The 18,669-nt window shown below is 37.3% G+C and overlaps 1 protein-coding gene across 3 annotated transcripts in view; it reads left to right on the forward strand.

Annotated features, from left to right (window-relative positions):
* Nucleotides 1-18,669, forward strand: part of SLC16A7 (solute carrier family 16 member 7) — a 185,938-nt gene that overhangs the window by 96,091 nt on the left and 71,178 nt on the right. For all 3 annotated transcript variants that reach the window (XM_042992652.1, XM_042992653.1, XM_007075002.2), the window contains exons 2-3: nucleotides 763-890; nucleotides 3,851-4,094. In XM_042992652.1, coding sequence (XP_042848586.1) covers nucleotides 3,881-4,094 — 214 coding nt within the window. In that variant the 5' untranslated portion in view covers nucleotides 763-890; nucleotides 3,851-3,880. The remainder of the gene's footprint in view (nucleotides 1-762; nucleotides 891-3,850; nucleotides 4,095-18,669) is intronic.

Below are 18,669 nucleotides of genomic sequence, written 5' to 3' on the forward strand. Positions count from 1 at the left end.
TCATTTGTATGGTCTGGTGGCTCTGTTGCCTGCCTTCAACACTTTAGATACAGCAGCCTTGTGTGCAAAACAGGAAACTGATTATTTAATTGAAAGAGTTGACTTTTTCTCAGCTTTAATCTGGGCAAAGGAATGTCTAACCCAAACAAAATAAACTCTAAGTACTAGCTTCTATATATTCAGCACAAGATTCAAGTTGAAATAATAGTATTTGATGTATTAGGGAATTTTAGCCTATTTGTCTGTCACCCAGATCTGATTAGGAAGTTTTAATTCTAAATCAGAAGGTCCCTAAAATACTTTTATTCCTTTTCATGACCCAGTCTGTCTCATTGTGAGACATATATATTATTGGTAATATTTCCCATAATTCTCTTTTAAGCTTTGTTTCCTTTGTCAATGGATATTTTCTTTAATTGAATTTTACAGCAAATTATTTAAATGAGTATAGAAAATTATTTGAGTGACAGCTAATGAATACCAATAAATTTCCTTCTCATATTGTTAGATATGCAATCTATTATTTACTTTTTTAAAAAATGCCTAGTTCTTCATTTTATACTTATAAATTTTTTTTTCTCACACATGTATGTTTGTCATTTTGTTCATACTGTAGTAATCCAATTGATGGGTTGACAAAGAAATTTTGCTAATTATTAAAACATGGTCACATGTTTTCCTGGGATGATTAAAGCCAGTGGCTTTAATGAGGCTTATGGGATTGAATTATACATGTAACCTTTGTTTTTTTCATTTCTTTAGGAAATACAGAGTCTGCTCTACTCTCCCCCTTGCATTGCCTTCACATATCACTTCAAGGAATAGTGACTAGGCTTAAAAATTCCACGGATAATCCAAATAAATCTGTTCAATTTGGCATCTATCAACAGGTAAAATTATACTTTTAATTCCTATTTTTTCTGATTATTTCCACAAATAAAAGGAAAAAGACACAACAGCTATAAGTTGTGTAATATATTAACAGAATTGTGCACAGGAAACTAACGAGACCATTGAATGTGTGAATTGGATCTGACTTAATCAACTCAGGAGTTTTTTAATACCGAACAGGTTGGGGGCACCTGCATCGGACTTTGACCCAGGTCATGATCTTGTGGTTTGTGAGTTCGAGCCTCGCATCTGGCTCACTGCTGTCAGCACAGGACCCACTTGGATCCTCTGTCCCCCTTTTTCTCTGTCCCTCCCCTGCTCACGCACACGCTCTAAAATAAATAAACATTAAAAGAAATAATGAACAGGTGAAAGTGGAATATTTCAAGGGCTAATTGGTTAGGCTGTACTTTGTAATGATTTAGTTAAGAGATCATGAGATATCAATTTATATGGAAAAAACTAAACAGCTAGGAGATAAGGAAGTGAAGAGGTATAAATGGTGCCTCTCAACCTGGAGTATGTGGTTATAATTAAAATCAAGCAAATGTGCTGTAAACAGATAACAAAAGATCACATACTAAGATAAACTGGTGAAAAAATAACAATACAAAACAAGGATTGAGGAGAAAAAATATTTCAGTCATATAATCCTTTTTTGTTAAAAATTTTTATTTTAGAGAGAGAGAGAGAGTGAGCGCATAAGCAGGGGAGGCGCAGAGAGGAAGGGAGAGAGAATCCCAAGCACGTCCCATGCTGTCCGTATGGAGCCTGACTCGGGCTTTATCCCATGAGCTGTGAGGTTATGACCTGAGCCAAAATCAAGAGCCAGATGGTTAACTGATGAGCCACCTACGCCACCTATATAATCCTTTTTTTAAGGGCCTTTATGAGCATAGATTCCTGTCTATACAATAGAAATCCTAACATCAACCTAGCTTATTAGTAAATTTCAGTATTCATATTCATAACATGATTTGAATATTAGTAAATTTCAATATTCATATTGATATAATGCTTAATTATTTAAAAGTGTATTTAAGATTATTTAGAAATGTTATTTTTGAAATGATAAAACAAATCATTCAGTTGTATTTCTGAGTGTTTACAATAGCAGATGTAATAAAAACTTTAATAGTTTAAACACATGAATTAATAATGAAAGACAGATTCTTTTATGCAAACAGGAAAATTGCAGAGAATTGCTCTACCTATTTTAGGTTTCATTTTTATCATTCTTCCTATGTGAATTTCTGAAAGCAAAGTCCTTCAGTATAACTATCAGCAGATTATAAAATTTTAGAATTTAGACTATTTTCATTCAAAATCTAAATAAAAAACACATATAAAAGATCACTGAAAGTATCCCTGATGTAATCTGACATTAAAATAAAAAATCTGTCTCTGTTTTTATAGATATCTGTTTAGTTTTTCGGTAGGTTTTCTGAAAACAGGTGGCAAAATTAGTTTTTATTAACTCATTTCCAACATTATTTTACTAACAGAAAATTGCTTCTCTCTTTCCTCTACATTGCAATTGAAATATGTTCACAAATAACATGAGAGTTGTAATAAGAAGACACTGAGAAAGGCTGGCAATTACAGCAAAAGCTAAGCAAACAACTTTACAAAGAAACATTGATGTTAGGCAACCAAGGAGTTTTAAAGTTAACTTCAGTTGTATTAAGTATGTGTGATCATTTCTTCCACAGGAGAGTGGGTGCTATGTACCATAAAGTTAGTGGTTAAGTGTTCCTAGTCAAATCCAGAGAGAAAGTCCTTTCTTTTAACAAACAATAACATGCCATTCATTTGTTTGAAAGAATTTCATTGCTATGAAAAAAATGCATAAAATATATCATTCATTAAATGGTAGCACCATTTTGAGAAGAGTGGTAATATTAATTCATTAAAACCATATAATTTCTAATGCTATGAGTCTAGAAAACAGATGCATGTGAAATATTTTTAAGGGTTCTCAATTATTAAAAGAAAAATTCTAAAATGTATCTAATGATCTAATATTTCTACTAATTTAAAAATCTATTCTTTAAAATCTATCAGATTTAATACATGGTCCTTTAAAATTTTTTTTTAATGTTTATTTGTTTTTGACAGAGAGAGAGAAACAGAGTGCGAGCAGGGGAGGGGCAGAGAGAGAGGGAGACACAGAATCTGAAGCAAGCTCCAAGGCTCTGCGCTGTCAGCACAAAGCTTGACATGGGGCTTGAACTCAAAGACCGCGAGGTCATGACCTGAGCTGAAGTTGGACGCTTAAACCAACTGAGCCACCCAGTTACCCCATACATGGTCCTTTTTAAACTTTGTAAAGAAAATACTAAGTATTTTGGATTAAAAATGTAATCTGGGTTTTCTTTTTAAGTTTTTATTTATTTACTTCAAGAGAGAAAGCACAAGTGGGGAAGGAACAGAGAGAGAGGGAGAGAGAGAGAGAATCCCAAGCAGGCTCCACAGTGTCAGCCCAGAGCCCAAAGCAGGGCTCGAGCTCATGAACTGGGAGATCACCACCTGAGTGGAAATCAAGAGTCAGACACTTAACCTACTGAGCCACCTAGGACGCTCAACCAACTGAGCCACACAGGAGCCCCAAATGTATTCTGTTTTTAAGTGATAATAGCTCTGTTTTTACTATGTTTAGAAATCAGATTGAGATAGCTTTTATTTTGGAGTTGGTACTTCAGTACAGAACTGAAACTGTTGAGTAATTTTTATTTCTGTAAGTGAATTAAATGGTTTCAACTTTTAGCCCATAGCAAAGTGACATACCTCATTCCATTTTTTTTTTTGTTAATTTTCTGAGTATAAGAGTATTAAAAAGTATTCATGCAAAGTTATGTAATTGTAGCTATAACTGGAATATACTATTTTGGTGATTATCAAGAGTAATGTATGAAAATGGAAATATGGTTTCAACTGTTATTTCATTTTCTTTAAACAGGTTATTTGAATTTCAAATAGAGGAGCAGACATGCCACCCCCAGCAGGTGCCCCACTGCATCCACCTCCTGATGGAGGATGGGGCTGGGTAGTGGTTGGAGCATCTTTTATCTCCATTGGATTTTCATATGCGTTCCCCAAAGCAGTCACGGTGTTCTTCAAAGAAATTCAGCAAATATTCAACACTACCTACAGTGAGATCGCCTGGATATCATCCATTATGCTGGCTGTTATGTATGCAGGAGGTAAGGTTTCTGGTAATAAATGGAATTGCCAATTAAGAAAACAATTCTTCCATACCACAGTGTTTTACATGTAGTGTCTTGGTGTATATATTGTCACTTAAAACCAATCAAACATAATTCCAAATGAATTCTTAATAATTTTATTGATTCCACCTCTTGAACTATTCACCTGAATCTGAGTATTACTAGAGTATTTATTTGAACGATAATTTCTTTGAACAAACTAAGATTCACTAAATTATAGAATTTCCAAGGGAGCTACCTTTCCATTTAATTTGGAGTGAAGTCTATACTGTAGTGTCAGTATCATTTCCTACCACTGCTACAGTTGGTAGAAATGCTTTCTTCTTAATGAGAAATAACCTACAATTGCTGACAATCTATAAGCCTAGGAAGTACTTCACTTTCAGCTGCAAAAATGGAGTGTTATCAGTACATTCTGGATCCATTCAGGTTTGTGTGATCAAAATAATTCCTTATCTCTGTAGTATTCATTAAATATGACAGGTTTTTTTTTTTTTCAACGTTTTTTTTGTTTTTTTTTTTTTATTTTTGGGACAGAGAGAGACAGAGCATGAACGGGGGAGGGGCAGAGAGAGAGGGAGACACAGAATCGGAAGCAGGCTCCAGGCTCGGAGCCATCAGCCCAGAGCCTGACGCGGGGCTCGAACTCACAGAGTGCGAGATCGTGACCTGGCTGAAGTCGGACGCTTAACCGACTGCGCCACCCAGGCGCCCCAATATGACAGGTTTTAATTTAAATGGTTGCCTGAAAATTATCTCGTTACATTCCTTGTTTAAATGAGGTAAGATTCATGAAGGATAAAAAATAAAGTACCGTATCACTTCTGAATATTTTTTAAAAAATGGAATTATTTATGCAGTATTATGTAAATTATTTTCTTTAAATCAATCTCAACAGCAGACTAGACTGTCTCTAATTTTTTTAAGTCATTGCTTAAAATATTTAGGTTTTCGAGTTTTCATTTTTCAACTGGATACTTGATTTTAAGATACAGATGTAGGCTTAGAATATAAGCACTAAGAGAAACCATACAAATCATTTAGCACAGTTTCTTACTTGGCAGTTGAAGGTAATATGGCTCATTAGTGATAGGAAGATACCATTAGAAATAATATTCAACATTTATTAGTATTTACTTTCACATAAGTTCTCTCTAAAACGCTTGTTATGTATCATATGATTTAATCCTCTTAACAATATGTGAAATAGGTATTATTTTCTCTCCATTATATAACTGAGGAAATCGAAACATAAAATAGTTTCCCAAGACAGACAGCTCATTAGTGGCAGATGGAAATTGGACTCCAAACATTGTGACTATGCTCTTAGGCCTTTCTCATTTCTTCCTCTCTGCCTCTAGAAAGTGATAGAGCCAGATCTAGGCCAGGCCTTCTACTGACCTGATTCAGTGATACCTCCACCGAGGTCATTTGTCAATGGCATATGATTATTCTGTAGGATATTGGTCTCTTTAGTGTGCTACCGAGGTGAAAATTTTATCCTCCAATAATCCTGTGTGTGTGTGTGTGTGTGTGTGTGTATGTGTGCCCATGTGTGCTCATGTTGATATATGTGTTTTCCATTTTCTATATGTCACTGATTTTACATTAATCCAGTTTGCCTTTCTTAGCTTTTTAGCTAGGTTAAATTGCTGCATTTTTTGTTCTGGTACCAAAAGAAATCTTTAAAATGCTACTTGGGGGCGCCTGAGTGGCTCAGTCGGTTGAGCGTCTGACTTTGGCTCAGGTCATGATCTCGCGGTCTGTGAGTTAGAGCCCCACGTCGGGCTCTGTGCTGACGGCTTAGAGCCTGGAGCCTGCTTCGGATTCTGTGTCTCCCTCTCTCTCTGCCCTTCCCCTGCTCATGCTCTGTCTCTCTCTGTCTGTCAAAAATTAATAAACATTTTAAAAAAATTAAAATGCTACTTGGGTGGATCAGTGAAAACTTCTGCTTCTAAAACACTTTCTGAGTATCTCCTTTGGACAGTTGCTTTAAGGAATATAATTATAGTATTTCTGATGACTATAGAAACAGTAGATACTGTGCACCCTGTCTTGTTCCTCTGGCAGAGGGTCAGGTGTTCTTTAATAACACTTCACTAGAACTACACACAAATTCCTCTTTTCCTGAGCTACAAAATGTGCTAATGTTAAGATATGAATTTTTTCCCCTTCTTAAATACAAATGAAACAGATTCCTCTAGAAGTCCATTGAATTTGAACATCATAATTTTTTGTTGAATAGGTAGTTGACTAACTCACAAGCAAGACAAAAATTTGTATAACTTTTAGATTAACTCAAGTCTTGAGTTTATTACTTTTAAGCAAATAACCCAAAAATCCCAGTGCCTCAAAGGAATACATGTTTATTTATTGCTCAAGCAATGTTTCATCTAGTGGCTCTGCCATCACCTGAGACTTTGTGGTGTTTCTAAAATCTGTTCCATTTGTCTGGAGAGAATGAACACAGACATCATGGAAGAACATGTGGAGATATTTTAGGGCCAGGCCTGGAAAGGATAAACAGTACTTCTGTAATATTCCACTGGTCAGAATTTGTGTGTGTGTGTATGTGTGTGTGTGTGTGTGTGTATTTTTCAAAATTTTATGTAAATCCAAGTTTGTTAACATATAGTGTAATAATGGTTTCAGTAGTAGAGTTTAGTGATTCATCACTTACATATAACACCCAGTGCTCATCCCATCAAGTGCCCTCCTTAATCCCTTCACCCATTTAGCCCATCCCCCCACTCACAACCCCTTACAGCAACCCTCAGTTTGTTCTCTTTAAGAGTCTTTTATGATTTGCCTCCCTCTCTATTTTATCTTATTTTTCCTTCCCTTCCCTTATGTTCATCTGTTTTGTTTCTTAAATTCCACATATGAGTGAAATCATACGATATTTCTCTGACTTATTTCACTTACCATAATACGCTTTAGTTCCATCCATATTGTTGCAAACGGCAAGATTTCATTCTTTCTAATCATTGAGTAATATTCCATCGTGTATATATATATACCACATCTTCCTTATCCATTCGTCAGTCGATGGGCATCTCGGCCTTTCCATAATTTGGCTAGTGTGGATAGTGGTGTTATAAACATTGGGGTGCATGTTCTCCTTTGAAACAGCATAAGCATATCCTTTGGATAAATACCTAGTAGTGCAATTGCTCAATCATAGGGTAGTTCTATTTTTAACTTTTTGAAGAACCTCCATATTTTCCAGAATGGCTGTGGCAGTTTGCATTCCCACTAATAGGGCAAAAGTGTTCCCCTTTCTCCACATCCTCACCCACATCTGTTGTTGTCTGAGTTGTTCCTTTTAGCCATTCTGACACGTTTGAGGTGGTACTTCATCGTGGGTTTGATTTGTATTTCCCTGATGCTGAGTGATATTGAGCATCTTTTCATGTGTCATTTGGCCATCTAGATGTCTTCTTCTTGTGTCTTTTGACCATTTCTTCACTGGATTATTTGTTTTTTTGGTGTTGAGTTTGGTAAATTCTTTATAGATTTTGGATACTAACCTTTTATCAGATATGTCACTTGCATATATCTTCTCTCATTCCATAGGTTGGTTGCCTTTTAGTTTTGTTGATTGTTTCCTTTGCTGTGCAGAAGCTTTTATTCTTGATGAGGTCCCAACAGTTCATTTTTGTTTTTGTTTCCCTTGCTTCCAGAGATGTGTCTAGTAAAAAATTGTTGTGGCTGAGGTCAAAGAGTTTGTTGACTGTTTTCTGTGCTAGGATTTTGCTGGTTTCCTATCTTACATTAGGTCTTTCATCCATTTTGAATTTATTTTTGTGCAGAGTGTAAGAAAGTGGTCCAGTTCATTTTTCTGCATGTCTGTGTCCAGTTTGCCCAATACCATTTGCTAAAGGACTGTCTTTTTTCCATTGGTTATTCTTTCCTGTTTTGTGGAAGGTTAGTTGGCCATATATCTGTGGGTCCATTTCTGGGTTCTCTATTCTGTTCCCTTGATCTATGTGTCTGTTTTTGTGCCACTACCATACTGTTTTCATGATTACAACTTTGTAATACAGCTTGATGTCCAGAATTGTCATGCTTCCAGTTTTGGTTTTCTTTTTCAGTGTTTCTTCTTTCTTTTTTAATATGAAATTTATTGTCATATTGGCTTAAATACAACACCCAGTGCTCATCCCAGAAGGTGCCCTCCTCAATGCCCATCACCCACTTTCCCCTCCTTCCCACCCCCCCATCAACCCTCAGTTTATTCTCAATTTTTAAGAGTCTCTTATGGTTTGCCTTCCTCCCTCTCTAACTTTTTTCCCCCCTTCTCCTTCCCTATGGTCTTCTATTAAGTTTCTCAGGATCCACATAAGAGTGAAAACATATGGTATCTCTCTTTATCTGTATGACTTATTTCATTTAGCATAACACTCTCCAGTTCCATCCACGTTGCTACAAAAGACCATATTTCATTCTTTCTCATTGCCAACTAGTATTCCATTGTGTATATAAACCACAGCTTCTTTATCCATTCATCAGTTGATGGACATTTAGGGTCTTTCCACAATTCGGCTATTGTTGAAAGTGCTGCTATAAACATTGGGGTACAAGTGCCCCTGTGCATCAGCATGCCTGTAACCCTTGGGTAAATTCCTAGCAGTGCTATTGTTGGGTCATAGGGTAGATCTATTTTTAATTTTTTCAGGAGCCTCCACACTGTCTTCCAGAGTAGCTGCACCAGTTTGCATTCCCACCAACAGTGCAAGAGGGTTCCTGTTACTCCACATCCTCGCCAGCATCTGTAGTCTCCTAATTTGTTCATTTTAGCCACTCTGACTGGCGTGAGGTGATATCTGAGTGTGGTTTTGATTTGTATTTCCCTGATAAGGAGCGACGTTGAACATCTTTTCATGTGCCTGTTGGCCATCTGGATGTCTTCTTTAGAGAAGTGTCTATTCATGTTTTCTGCCCATTTCTTCACTGGGTTATTTGTTTTTCGGGTGTGGAGTTTGGTGAGCTCTTTATAGATTTTGGATACTAGCCCTTTGTCCGAATGTCATTTGCAAATATCTTTTCCCATTCCATTGGTTGCCTTTTAGTTTTGTTGATTGTTTCCTTTGCAGTGCAGAGGATTTTCATCTTCATGAGTTCCCAATAGTTCATTTTTGCTTTTAATTCCCTTGCCTTTGGAGATGTGTCAAGTAAGAAATTGCTGCGGCTGAGGTCAGAGAGGTTTTTTCCTGCTTTCTCCTCTAGGGTTTTGATGGTTTCCTGTCTCACGTTCAGGTCCTTTATCTATTGTGAGTTTATTTTTGTGAATGGTGTAAGAAAGTGGTCTAGTTTCATTCTTCTGCATGTTGCTGTCCAGTTCCCCCAGCACCATTTGTTAAAGAGACTATCTTTTTTCCTTTGGATATACTTTTGCTTTGTCAAAGATGAGTTGGCCATACTTTTGTGGCGTCCAATTCTGGAGTCGTTATTCTATTCCATTGGTCTATGTGTCTGTTTTTGTGCCAATACCATGCTGACGTGATGATTACAGCTTTGTAGTAGAGGCTAAAGTCTGGGATTGTGATGCCTCCCGCTTTGGTCTTCTTCTTCAATATTACTTTGGCTATTCAGGGTCTTTTGTGGTTCCATACAAATTTTAGGATTTCTTGTTCTAGCTTTGAGAAGAATGCTGGTGCAAGTTTTACTGGGATTGTGTTGAATGTGTAGATAGCTTTGGGTAGTACTGACATTTTAACAATATTTATTCTTCCAATCCATGAGTACAGAATGTTTCTCCATTTCTTTGTATCTTCTTCAATTTCCTTCATAAGCTTTCTATAGCTTTCAGCATACAGATCTTTTACATCTTTGGTTAGGTTTATTCCTAGGTATTTTATGAGTCTTGGTGCAATTGTGAATGGGATCAGTTTCTTTATTTGTCTTTCTGTTGCTTCATTATTAGTGTATAAGAATTCAACTGATTTTTGTACATTGATTTTGTATCCTGTGACTTTGCTGAATTCATGTATCAGTTCTAGCAGATTTTTGGAGTCTCAGGTTTTCCATGTATGATATCATGTCGTCTGCAAAAAGTGAAAGCTTGACTTCATCTTTGCCGATTTTGATGCCTTTGATTTCCTTTTGTTGTCTGATTGCTGATGCTACAACTTCCAACACTACGTTAAACAACAGTGGTGAGAGTGGACATCCCTGGCGTGTTCCTGATCTCAGGACAAACGCTCTCAGTTTTTCCCCATTGAGGATGATATTAGCTGTAGGCTTTTCATAAATGGCTTTTAATATGTTTAAGTATGTTCCTTCTATCCCGACTTTCTCAAGGGTTTTTATTAAGAAAGAATGCTGAATTTTGTCCAATGTCTCTTCTGCTTCGATTGACAGCATCATATGGTTCTTTTCTTTTATTAATGTGATGTTTCACATTGATTGATTGGCGAATACTGAACCAATGCTGCAGCCCAGGAATGAATCCCACTTGATCATGGTAAATAATTCTTTTTATATGCTGTTGAATTCGATTTGCTAGTATCTTGTTGAGAGATTTTGCATCCATATTCTTCAGGGATATTGGCCTGTAGTTCTCTTTTTTTTGCTGGTTTTGTCTGGTTTGGGAATCAAAGTAATGCTAGCTTCATAGAGTGAGTCTGGAAGTTTTCCTTCCCTTTCTATTTTTTGGAACAGCTTGAGAAGGAAAGGTATTATCTCTACTTTGAAGGTCTAGTAGAATTCCACAGGGAAGCCATCTGGTCCTGGAGTCTTATGTGTTGTGAGATTTTTGACAACTGATTCAATTTCTTCGCTGGTTATGGGTCTGTTCAAATTTTCTATCTCTTCCTGTTTGAGTTTTGGAAGTATGTGGGTGCTTAGGAATTTGTCCATTTCTTCCAGGTTGTCCAATTTGTTGGCATATAATTTTTTCATAGTATTCCCTGGTAATTGCTTGTATTTCTGAGGGATTGGATGTAATAATCCCATTTTCATTCATGATTTTATCTATTTGGGTCTTCTCCTTTTTCTTTTTGAGACGTCTGGCTAGAGGTTTATCAATTTCGTTTATTTTTTCAATAAACCAGCTCTTGGTTTCATTGATCTGCTCTACAGTTTTTTTTAGATTCTATATTGTTTATTTCTGCTCTGATATTTATTACATCTTTTCTTCTGCTGGGATTGGGGTGTCTTTGCTTTTCCACTTCTATTTCCTTTAGGTGTGCTGTTAGATTTTGTATTTGGGATTTTTCTTATTTCTTGAGATAGGCTTGGATTGCAATGTATTTTCCTCTCAGGACTGCCTTCACTGCATCCCAAAGCATTTGGATTGTTGTATTTTCATTTTCATTTGTTTCCATATACTTTTTAATGTGTTCTTTAATTGCCTGGTTTACCAATTCATTCTTTAGTAGTGTGTTCTTTAACCTCCATGCTTTGGAGGTTTTCCAGACTTTTTCCTGTTGTTGATTTCCAGCTTCATAGCATTGTGGTCTGAAAGTGTGCATGGTATGATCTCATTTCTTGTATACTTATTACAGGCTGTTTTGTGACTCAGTGTGATCTATCTTGGAGACTATTCCATGTGCACTCAAGAAGAAAGTGCATTCTGTTGCTTTAGGATGCAGAGTTCTAAATATATCTGTCAAGTCCATCTGATCCAATGTATCTTTCAGAGTCCTTGTTTCTTTACTGATCCTGTGTCTAGATGATCTATCCATTGTTGTAAGTGGAGTATTAAAGTCCCCTGCATTTACCACATTCTTATCAATAGGTTGCTTATGTTTGTGATTAATTGTTTTATATATTTGGGGGCTCCCATATTCGGCGCATAGACATTTATAATTGTCAGCTCTTCCTGATGTATAGACCCTGTAATTATTATATAATGCCCTTCTTCATCTCTTGTTACAGCCTTTATTTAAAGTGTAGTTTGTCTGATATAATTCTGGCTACTCCAGCTTTCTTTTGACTTCCAGTAGCATGATAGATGGTTCTCCATCCCCTCACTTTCAATCTGAAGGTGTCCTCAGGTCTAAAATGAGTCTCTTGTATACAGAAAGTAGATGGGTATTGTTTTTTTATCCATTCTGATACCCTGTGTCTTTTGGTTGGAGCAGTTAGTCCATTTACATTCAGTGTTATTATTGAAAGATATGGGTTTAGAATTGTTGTGATTTGTAGGTTTCATGCCTGTAGTGATGTCTCTGGTACTTTGTGGTCCTTGCAACATTTCACTCACAGAATCACCCTTAGGATCTCTTCTTGTAGGGCTGGTTTAGTGGTGATGAATTCCATCAGTTTTTGTTTGTTTGGGAAATCCTTTATCTCTCCTTCTATTCTGAATGACAGACTTGCTGGATAAAGGATTCTTGGCCGCATATTTTTTCTGTTCATCGCACTGAAGATTTTCTGCCATTCCTTTCTGGCCTTCCAAGTTTCAGTAGGTAGGTCTGCTACTACCCTTATGTGTTTACCTTTTTGTATCTTAGGGACCATTCATCCCTAGCTGCTTTCAGAATTTTGTATTTTGCAAGTTTCACTATCTTATGTCATGCAGATCGATTCAAGTTACCACTTTAGGGAGTTCTCTGTGCCTGTTGGATTTCAATGCCTGTTTCTTTCCTCAGATCTGGGAAGTTCTCAGGTATGATTTGTTCAAGTACACCTTCAGCCCCTTTGTCTCTCTCTCTCTTCTTCTTCTGGCATTCCTATGATACAGATATTTTTTCTGTTTGATTGCATCACTTAGTTCTCTAATTCTCCCCTCATATTCCTGGATTTTCTTATATCTTTTTCTCAGCTTCCTCTTTTTCCATAATTTTATCTTCTAATTCACCTATTCTCTCCTTTGCCTCTTGAATCCGTGCTACGCTGCCTCCATTTTATTTTACACCTCATTTATAGCATTTTTTAGTTCCTCATGACTATTTCTTAGTCCCTTGATCTCTGTAGCAATAGATTCTCTGCTGTCCTTTTTGCTTTTTTCAAGCCCAGCAATTAATTATGACTATTATTCTAAAATTTTGTTCAGTTATATTGCTTAAATCGTTTTTGATGAATTCGTTAGCAGCCTCTACTTCCTGGAGCTTCTTTTGAGGAGAATTCTTCCATTTTCTCATTTTGGATAGTCCCTGCAGTGGCTCCCAACTGTAGGGCACTTCCCCTGTGCTGTCTGGAGTAACTTGTGTTGGAGGGTGGGGTCATAGTCAGACCAGATGTCTGCCTGCAGCCCACCTCTGGGGCCACAGTCAGATGGGTGTGTACCTTATCTTCCCCTCTCCCAGGGGAAGGACTCACTGTAGAGTGGTGTATCCCCTGTCTGGGCTGCTTGTACACTGCCAGGCTTGTGGTGCTGCTTTGATGGAATCTGGCCAAGGGTGTATTAGATGGGTGGATCCGCAAGGTACACAGGGGTGAGAGGGACAGGCTTAGCCTGCTTTGCAGTTGGTGGTACCCTGTGGGAAGGTCCCTGCAACACTTGATGGAGGCAGGCCCATAGGAGGGATGGATCCATAAAAGCACAGTGTTGGGCATTTGCGAGGTGCAAGCAAGTTCAGGAATGGGAACTGGTTGCTTTTTGGAATTCCAGCTGGGGGATGTGAGAGGGAAATGGCACTTGCCAGCACCTTTGTTCCTCCCGCCAAGCTGAGCTCTGTCTTCTGGGGCTCAACAAGTCTCCCTCCTGGCGTCCTCTCGCCCTCCCCGGTCTCCGAGAGCAGAGCTGTTGACTTTTAACACTCCAGATGTTAAGTCCCGCCTGCTGTCAGGACTCTTGGAGTCTGGCCTCTCCACTTTTTCAAGCCAGACTTCTGGGGCCTCTGCCTTGCTGGGCAGGCTGCCCCTCCACTGCCCTGGCTCCCTCCCGCCAGTCAGTGTAGTAGACACCGCCTATCCTCCCTTCCTACCCTCTTCCGTGGGCCTCTTTTCTCCACTTGGCTCTGGAGAGTCCATTCTGCTAGTCTTCTGGAAGTTTTCTGGGTTATTTAGGCTGATGTGGGTGAAATTTAAGTGATCAGCAGGACATGGTGAGCCCAGCGTCTTCCTGCACTGCCATCTTCCCCACCTAATCTCTTTCAGGGTTTCTTTGGCTACTCCAGGTCTTTTCTGGTTCCATCCAAATTTTAGGATTGTTTGTTCTAGCTCTGTGAAGTATGCTGGTGTTCGTTTGATAGGGATTGCAGTGAATGTGTAGTTTGCTTTGTTTTAACATTTTTAAATATTTGTTCTTACAATCCATGAGCATGGGATGTTTTTCCATTTCTTTCTGTGTTTTTCAATTTCTTTCATAAGCTTTCTATAGTTTTCAGTGTATAGATCTTTCCTAACCTGTTTGGTTAGGTTTCTTCCTAGGTATTTTATAGTTTACGGGACAATTGTAAGTGGGATCGATTTCCTTGATTGCTCTTTCTGTTGTTTCATTATTGGTATATAGAAATGCAACTGAACAACTGATTTCTGTGCGTTGATTTTATATCCTGAGACTTTGCGGAATTTATATATCAGTTCCAGCAGTTTTTTGCTGAAATCTTTTGGATTCTCCATGTAGAATATCTCGTCATCTGCGAAGAGTGAAAGTTTGACTTCTTCTTTGCTGATTTGGATGCCTTTTCTTTCTTTTAGTTCTCTGATTGCTGAGGCTAGGACTTCCAATACTATGTTAAGTAACAGTGGTGAATGTGGACATCCCTGTCATGTTGTTGACCTTAGGGGGAAAGTTCTCAGTTTTTCCCCACTGAGGGTGATACTAGTTGTGAATCTTTCATATATGGCCCTTAATGATCTTGAGGTATGTTCCTTTTATCCCTACTTCTTGAGGGTTTTTATTAAAGGATGCTATATGTTGTCAAATGCTTTTTCTGCATCTGTTGAGAGGATCATGTTATTCTTACTCTTTCTTTTATTAATATGATGTTTCACATTGATTGATTTGAGGATTTTGAACCACCCCTGCAGCCCAGGAATAAATCCTACTTGATCTTGGTGAATAATTATTTTCATGTATTGTTGGACTTGGTTTGCTAGTGGTATCTTGTTGAGAATATTTGCATTCATGTTCATCAGGGAGATAGGTCCTTAATTCTTTTTACTGGGGTCTTTGGTTTTGGAATCAAGGTAATGCTGGCCTTATAGAATGAGTCTGGAAGTTTTCCTTCCATTTATATTTTCTGGAGCAGTTCAAAAGAGTAAGTTTTAACTCTTCTTTAAATGTTTGGTAGAATTTCCCTGGACAGTCATCCAGCCCTGGACTATTATTTGCTGGGAGATTTTTGATTACTGATTCAATTTCTGGATATGGGTCTGTTCTGATTTTCTATTTCTCCCTGTTTCAGTTTTGGTAGTTTATATGTTTCTAGGAACTTGTCCATTTCTTCCAGATTGCTCAATTTGTTGGCATATAATTGCTCATAGTATTCTCCTATTAATGTTTGTATTTTTGTGGTATTGGTTGTGATCTCTCCTCTTTCATTCATGATTTTATTTATTTGGGTTCTTTCCTTTTTCTTTTTTATAATCTTGGTAGGAGTTTATCAATTCTGCTAATTCTTTTAAAGAACCAGCTCCTGGTTTCATTGATGTGTTCTACCGTTCTTTTGATTTTGGTATCATTGATTTCTGTTCTAAGCTTTATTATTTCCCTTCTTCTGCTAGTTTTGAGCTTTAATTGCTGTTCTTTTTCTAGCTACCTTACGTATAAGGTTAGGTTGTGTATTTGAGACATTTCTTCCTTCTTTAGGAAGGCCTGGATTGCTTATATACTTTCCCTTTATGACCGCCTTTGCTGCTTCCCGGATGTTTTGGTCTGTTGTGTTTTCATTTTCATTGGCTTCTACGTACTTTTTAATTTCCTCTTTAATTTCTTAGTTAATCCATTCATTTTTTAGTAGGATGTTATTTAATTTCCAAGTATTCATGGTCTTTACAGTTTTTTTCTTGTAGTTGATTTCAAGTGTCATAGTGTTGTGGTCTGAAAATATGCGTGTATGATATCGACTTTTGTACTTGTTGAGGGCTTATTTGTGACCCAGAATGTGATTTATTCTGAAGAATGTTAATTTTCCATGTGCACTCGAGATGAATTTGTATTCTGCTGCTTTAGAATGAAATGTTCTGAATATATTTGTTAAGTTTATCAAAGTATCTGTCATTCAAAGCCATTGTTTCCTTGTTGATTTTTTGCTTAGATGATGTGCTCATTGTTGGATTTGGGGTGCTAAAGCTCCTTACTATTATGGTATTATTATCAATGAGTTTCCTTTTGTTTATATTAATTGATTCATAAATTTGGGTGTGCCAAGTTAGGGGCATAAACATTTAGAATTGTTAGATTTTCTTGCTGGATATACCCCTTAATTATGATATAATGCCCTTCTTCATCTCTTGTTACATCTTTATTTTAAAATATAGTTTGTCTAATAGAAGTAAGGCTACTCCAGCTTTGTTTTGATAACCATTAACATAATAGATGGTTCTCCATTCCCTTATTTTCAATCCGAAGATCTTTGGTTCTAAAATGAGTCTCTTCTAGGCAGCATATAGATGAGTCTTTTTTTTTTTTAATCCATTCTCATACCCTGTGTCTTTTGATTGGAGTATTTGGTCCATTTATACTTAGAGTGATTATTGAAAGATATGAATTTGGTGCCATTGTGTTGCCTCTAGGGTTCATGTTTCTGGTAATATTCTCTGGGTCTTTCCAGTCTTTGTTGCTTTTGGTCTGTTTTGTTTTGTTTGTTTTGTTTTTCTCCACTCAAAGAGTCCCCCTTAAAATTTCTCACGGGGCTGGGTTAGTGGTCATAAACTCCTTTAGTTTTTGTTTGTCTGAAACTCTTTACTCTCTTTCTATTTTGAATGACAGCTTTGCCAGATAAAGAATTCTTGGCTGCGTATTTTTCTGATTCAGCAGGTTGAATATATCCTGGCATTCCTTTCTGGCTTGCCAAGTTCCTGTGGACATATCTGCTGTGAACCTGATCTGTCTTACCTTGTAGGTTAAGGACTTTTCTCTCCCTTGCTGATTTCAGGATTCTTTCCTTGTCTGTGTATTCTGTGAATTTGACTATGATATGCCTTAGTGATGGCATTTTTTATTGAATCTAATTATCTGTGCTTCTTGGATTTTGATGTCTGTGTCTTTCCCCAGATTAGGAAAGTTTTCAGCTTTAATTTGCTCACATAAACCTTCTACTCCATTTGCTCTCTTTTCCTTCTCTGGGACTCATTCGATTCAAATGTTATTTCTTTTTAATAAGTCACTGAGTACTCTAAGTCTCGTATCATGATCTTTCCCCTTTGTTTCCTTCTTTTTTTCTGCTTTATTATTTTCCATAATTTCTTCTTTTATTTCACTTATTTGTTGCTCTGTTTCATCCATCCTTGCCATCATGGCAAGATCCATTCAAGATTTCATCTCAGTTATAGCATTTTTAATTTTGTCCTGACTAGATTTTAGTTGTTTTATCTCCACCGAAAGGGATTCTCTGGTATCTTCTATGCCTTTTCAACCCCAGCTAATGTCCTTATAATCGTGGTTTTAAATTCTAGTTTAAACATCTCATATCTATGCTGATTAAATCCCTGGCCATAATTTCTTCCTGTTCTTTGTTTTGGGATGAATTCCTCCATCTTGTCATTTTGGAGGAAGAAAAAGAATAATAAGATAAAAAAATAAAAGTTAAAAAATTAAAAACAAAACAAAAAAAAATCAATGAAAGGGAGCTATATCCTAAGTGTGTTACTTTCTTCTGCTTGTTGAGAAAGAAACAGAGAAATAGAAATAGAGAAAGAAGATGAAGGAAAAAAATGTTAAAATAATTTAAAATTTTTAAATCATAAAATTGAATAAAACAAAAAAGAATTTGGTCTTTCTGTTTCCAAGAAAGAGAAATAAAAGAAAGAAAAAAGAAACAACCTAAGCAAAAACAGAAGCAAAGAAAATGAATAAATAAACAAACAAGCAAACAGAATGAAACCTGAATAAAGTTACATCCTGTTTCCCTTATAATTGAAACTCTGCAGTACACTCGAGTCCATAGATTGATTTGCAGGTGGAAAGGGTTTATGCTGGTCTTCTGGGGGATTGCCTGAAGGGCGCAGGTGGGTGGGGCTTGGTGTAATAGCTCTGTGTCACTTGGTTGTGCTGCTTAGCTTACTGGGGTGGAACTGTGTGTGCTAGCGTGCTAGGCATGCTAGAAATGAAAATGACTTCAGCTAGCTCCCTAGTCTTATGCGCAAGAATTCCACATCCTCACCAACCCAGGATCAAGCATCTCTCTTTTGTCTCAGGCTTCTGTCCGCTCCCTGCCTCTACCCTGTCTGTGTTCAAGCTGTCTACCTTCCAGGCAACACCTCCCTCCAGAGTTTTATCTCAGATGGGGATGTGTTTCAAAATCCCACACTTCAGAGACCCTTGCAGCATGGACCTGCAGCAACTCTCTGGGGCAGTGTCTCCCTGAGCAATGGCTAGATGCTGGCTTGTCCCAGAAAACATTCATGCTTTCACACAGTGGCAGAGGCCCAGAGTTTATGGCAAATCACATTACTGAGCCCGTGTCTGATTTTGCTGCCCTCAGGCAGTTTCAAT

The sequence above is a fragment of the Panthera tigris genome, chromosome B4 (genome assembly GCF_018350195.1).
Source record: "Panthera tigris isolate Pti1 chromosome B4, P.tigris_Pti1_mat1.1, whole genome shotgun sequence".
In the NCBI taxonomy this organism is placed as follows: domain Eukaryota; kingdom Metazoa; phylum Chordata; class Mammalia; order Carnivora; family Felidae; genus Panthera; species Panthera tigris.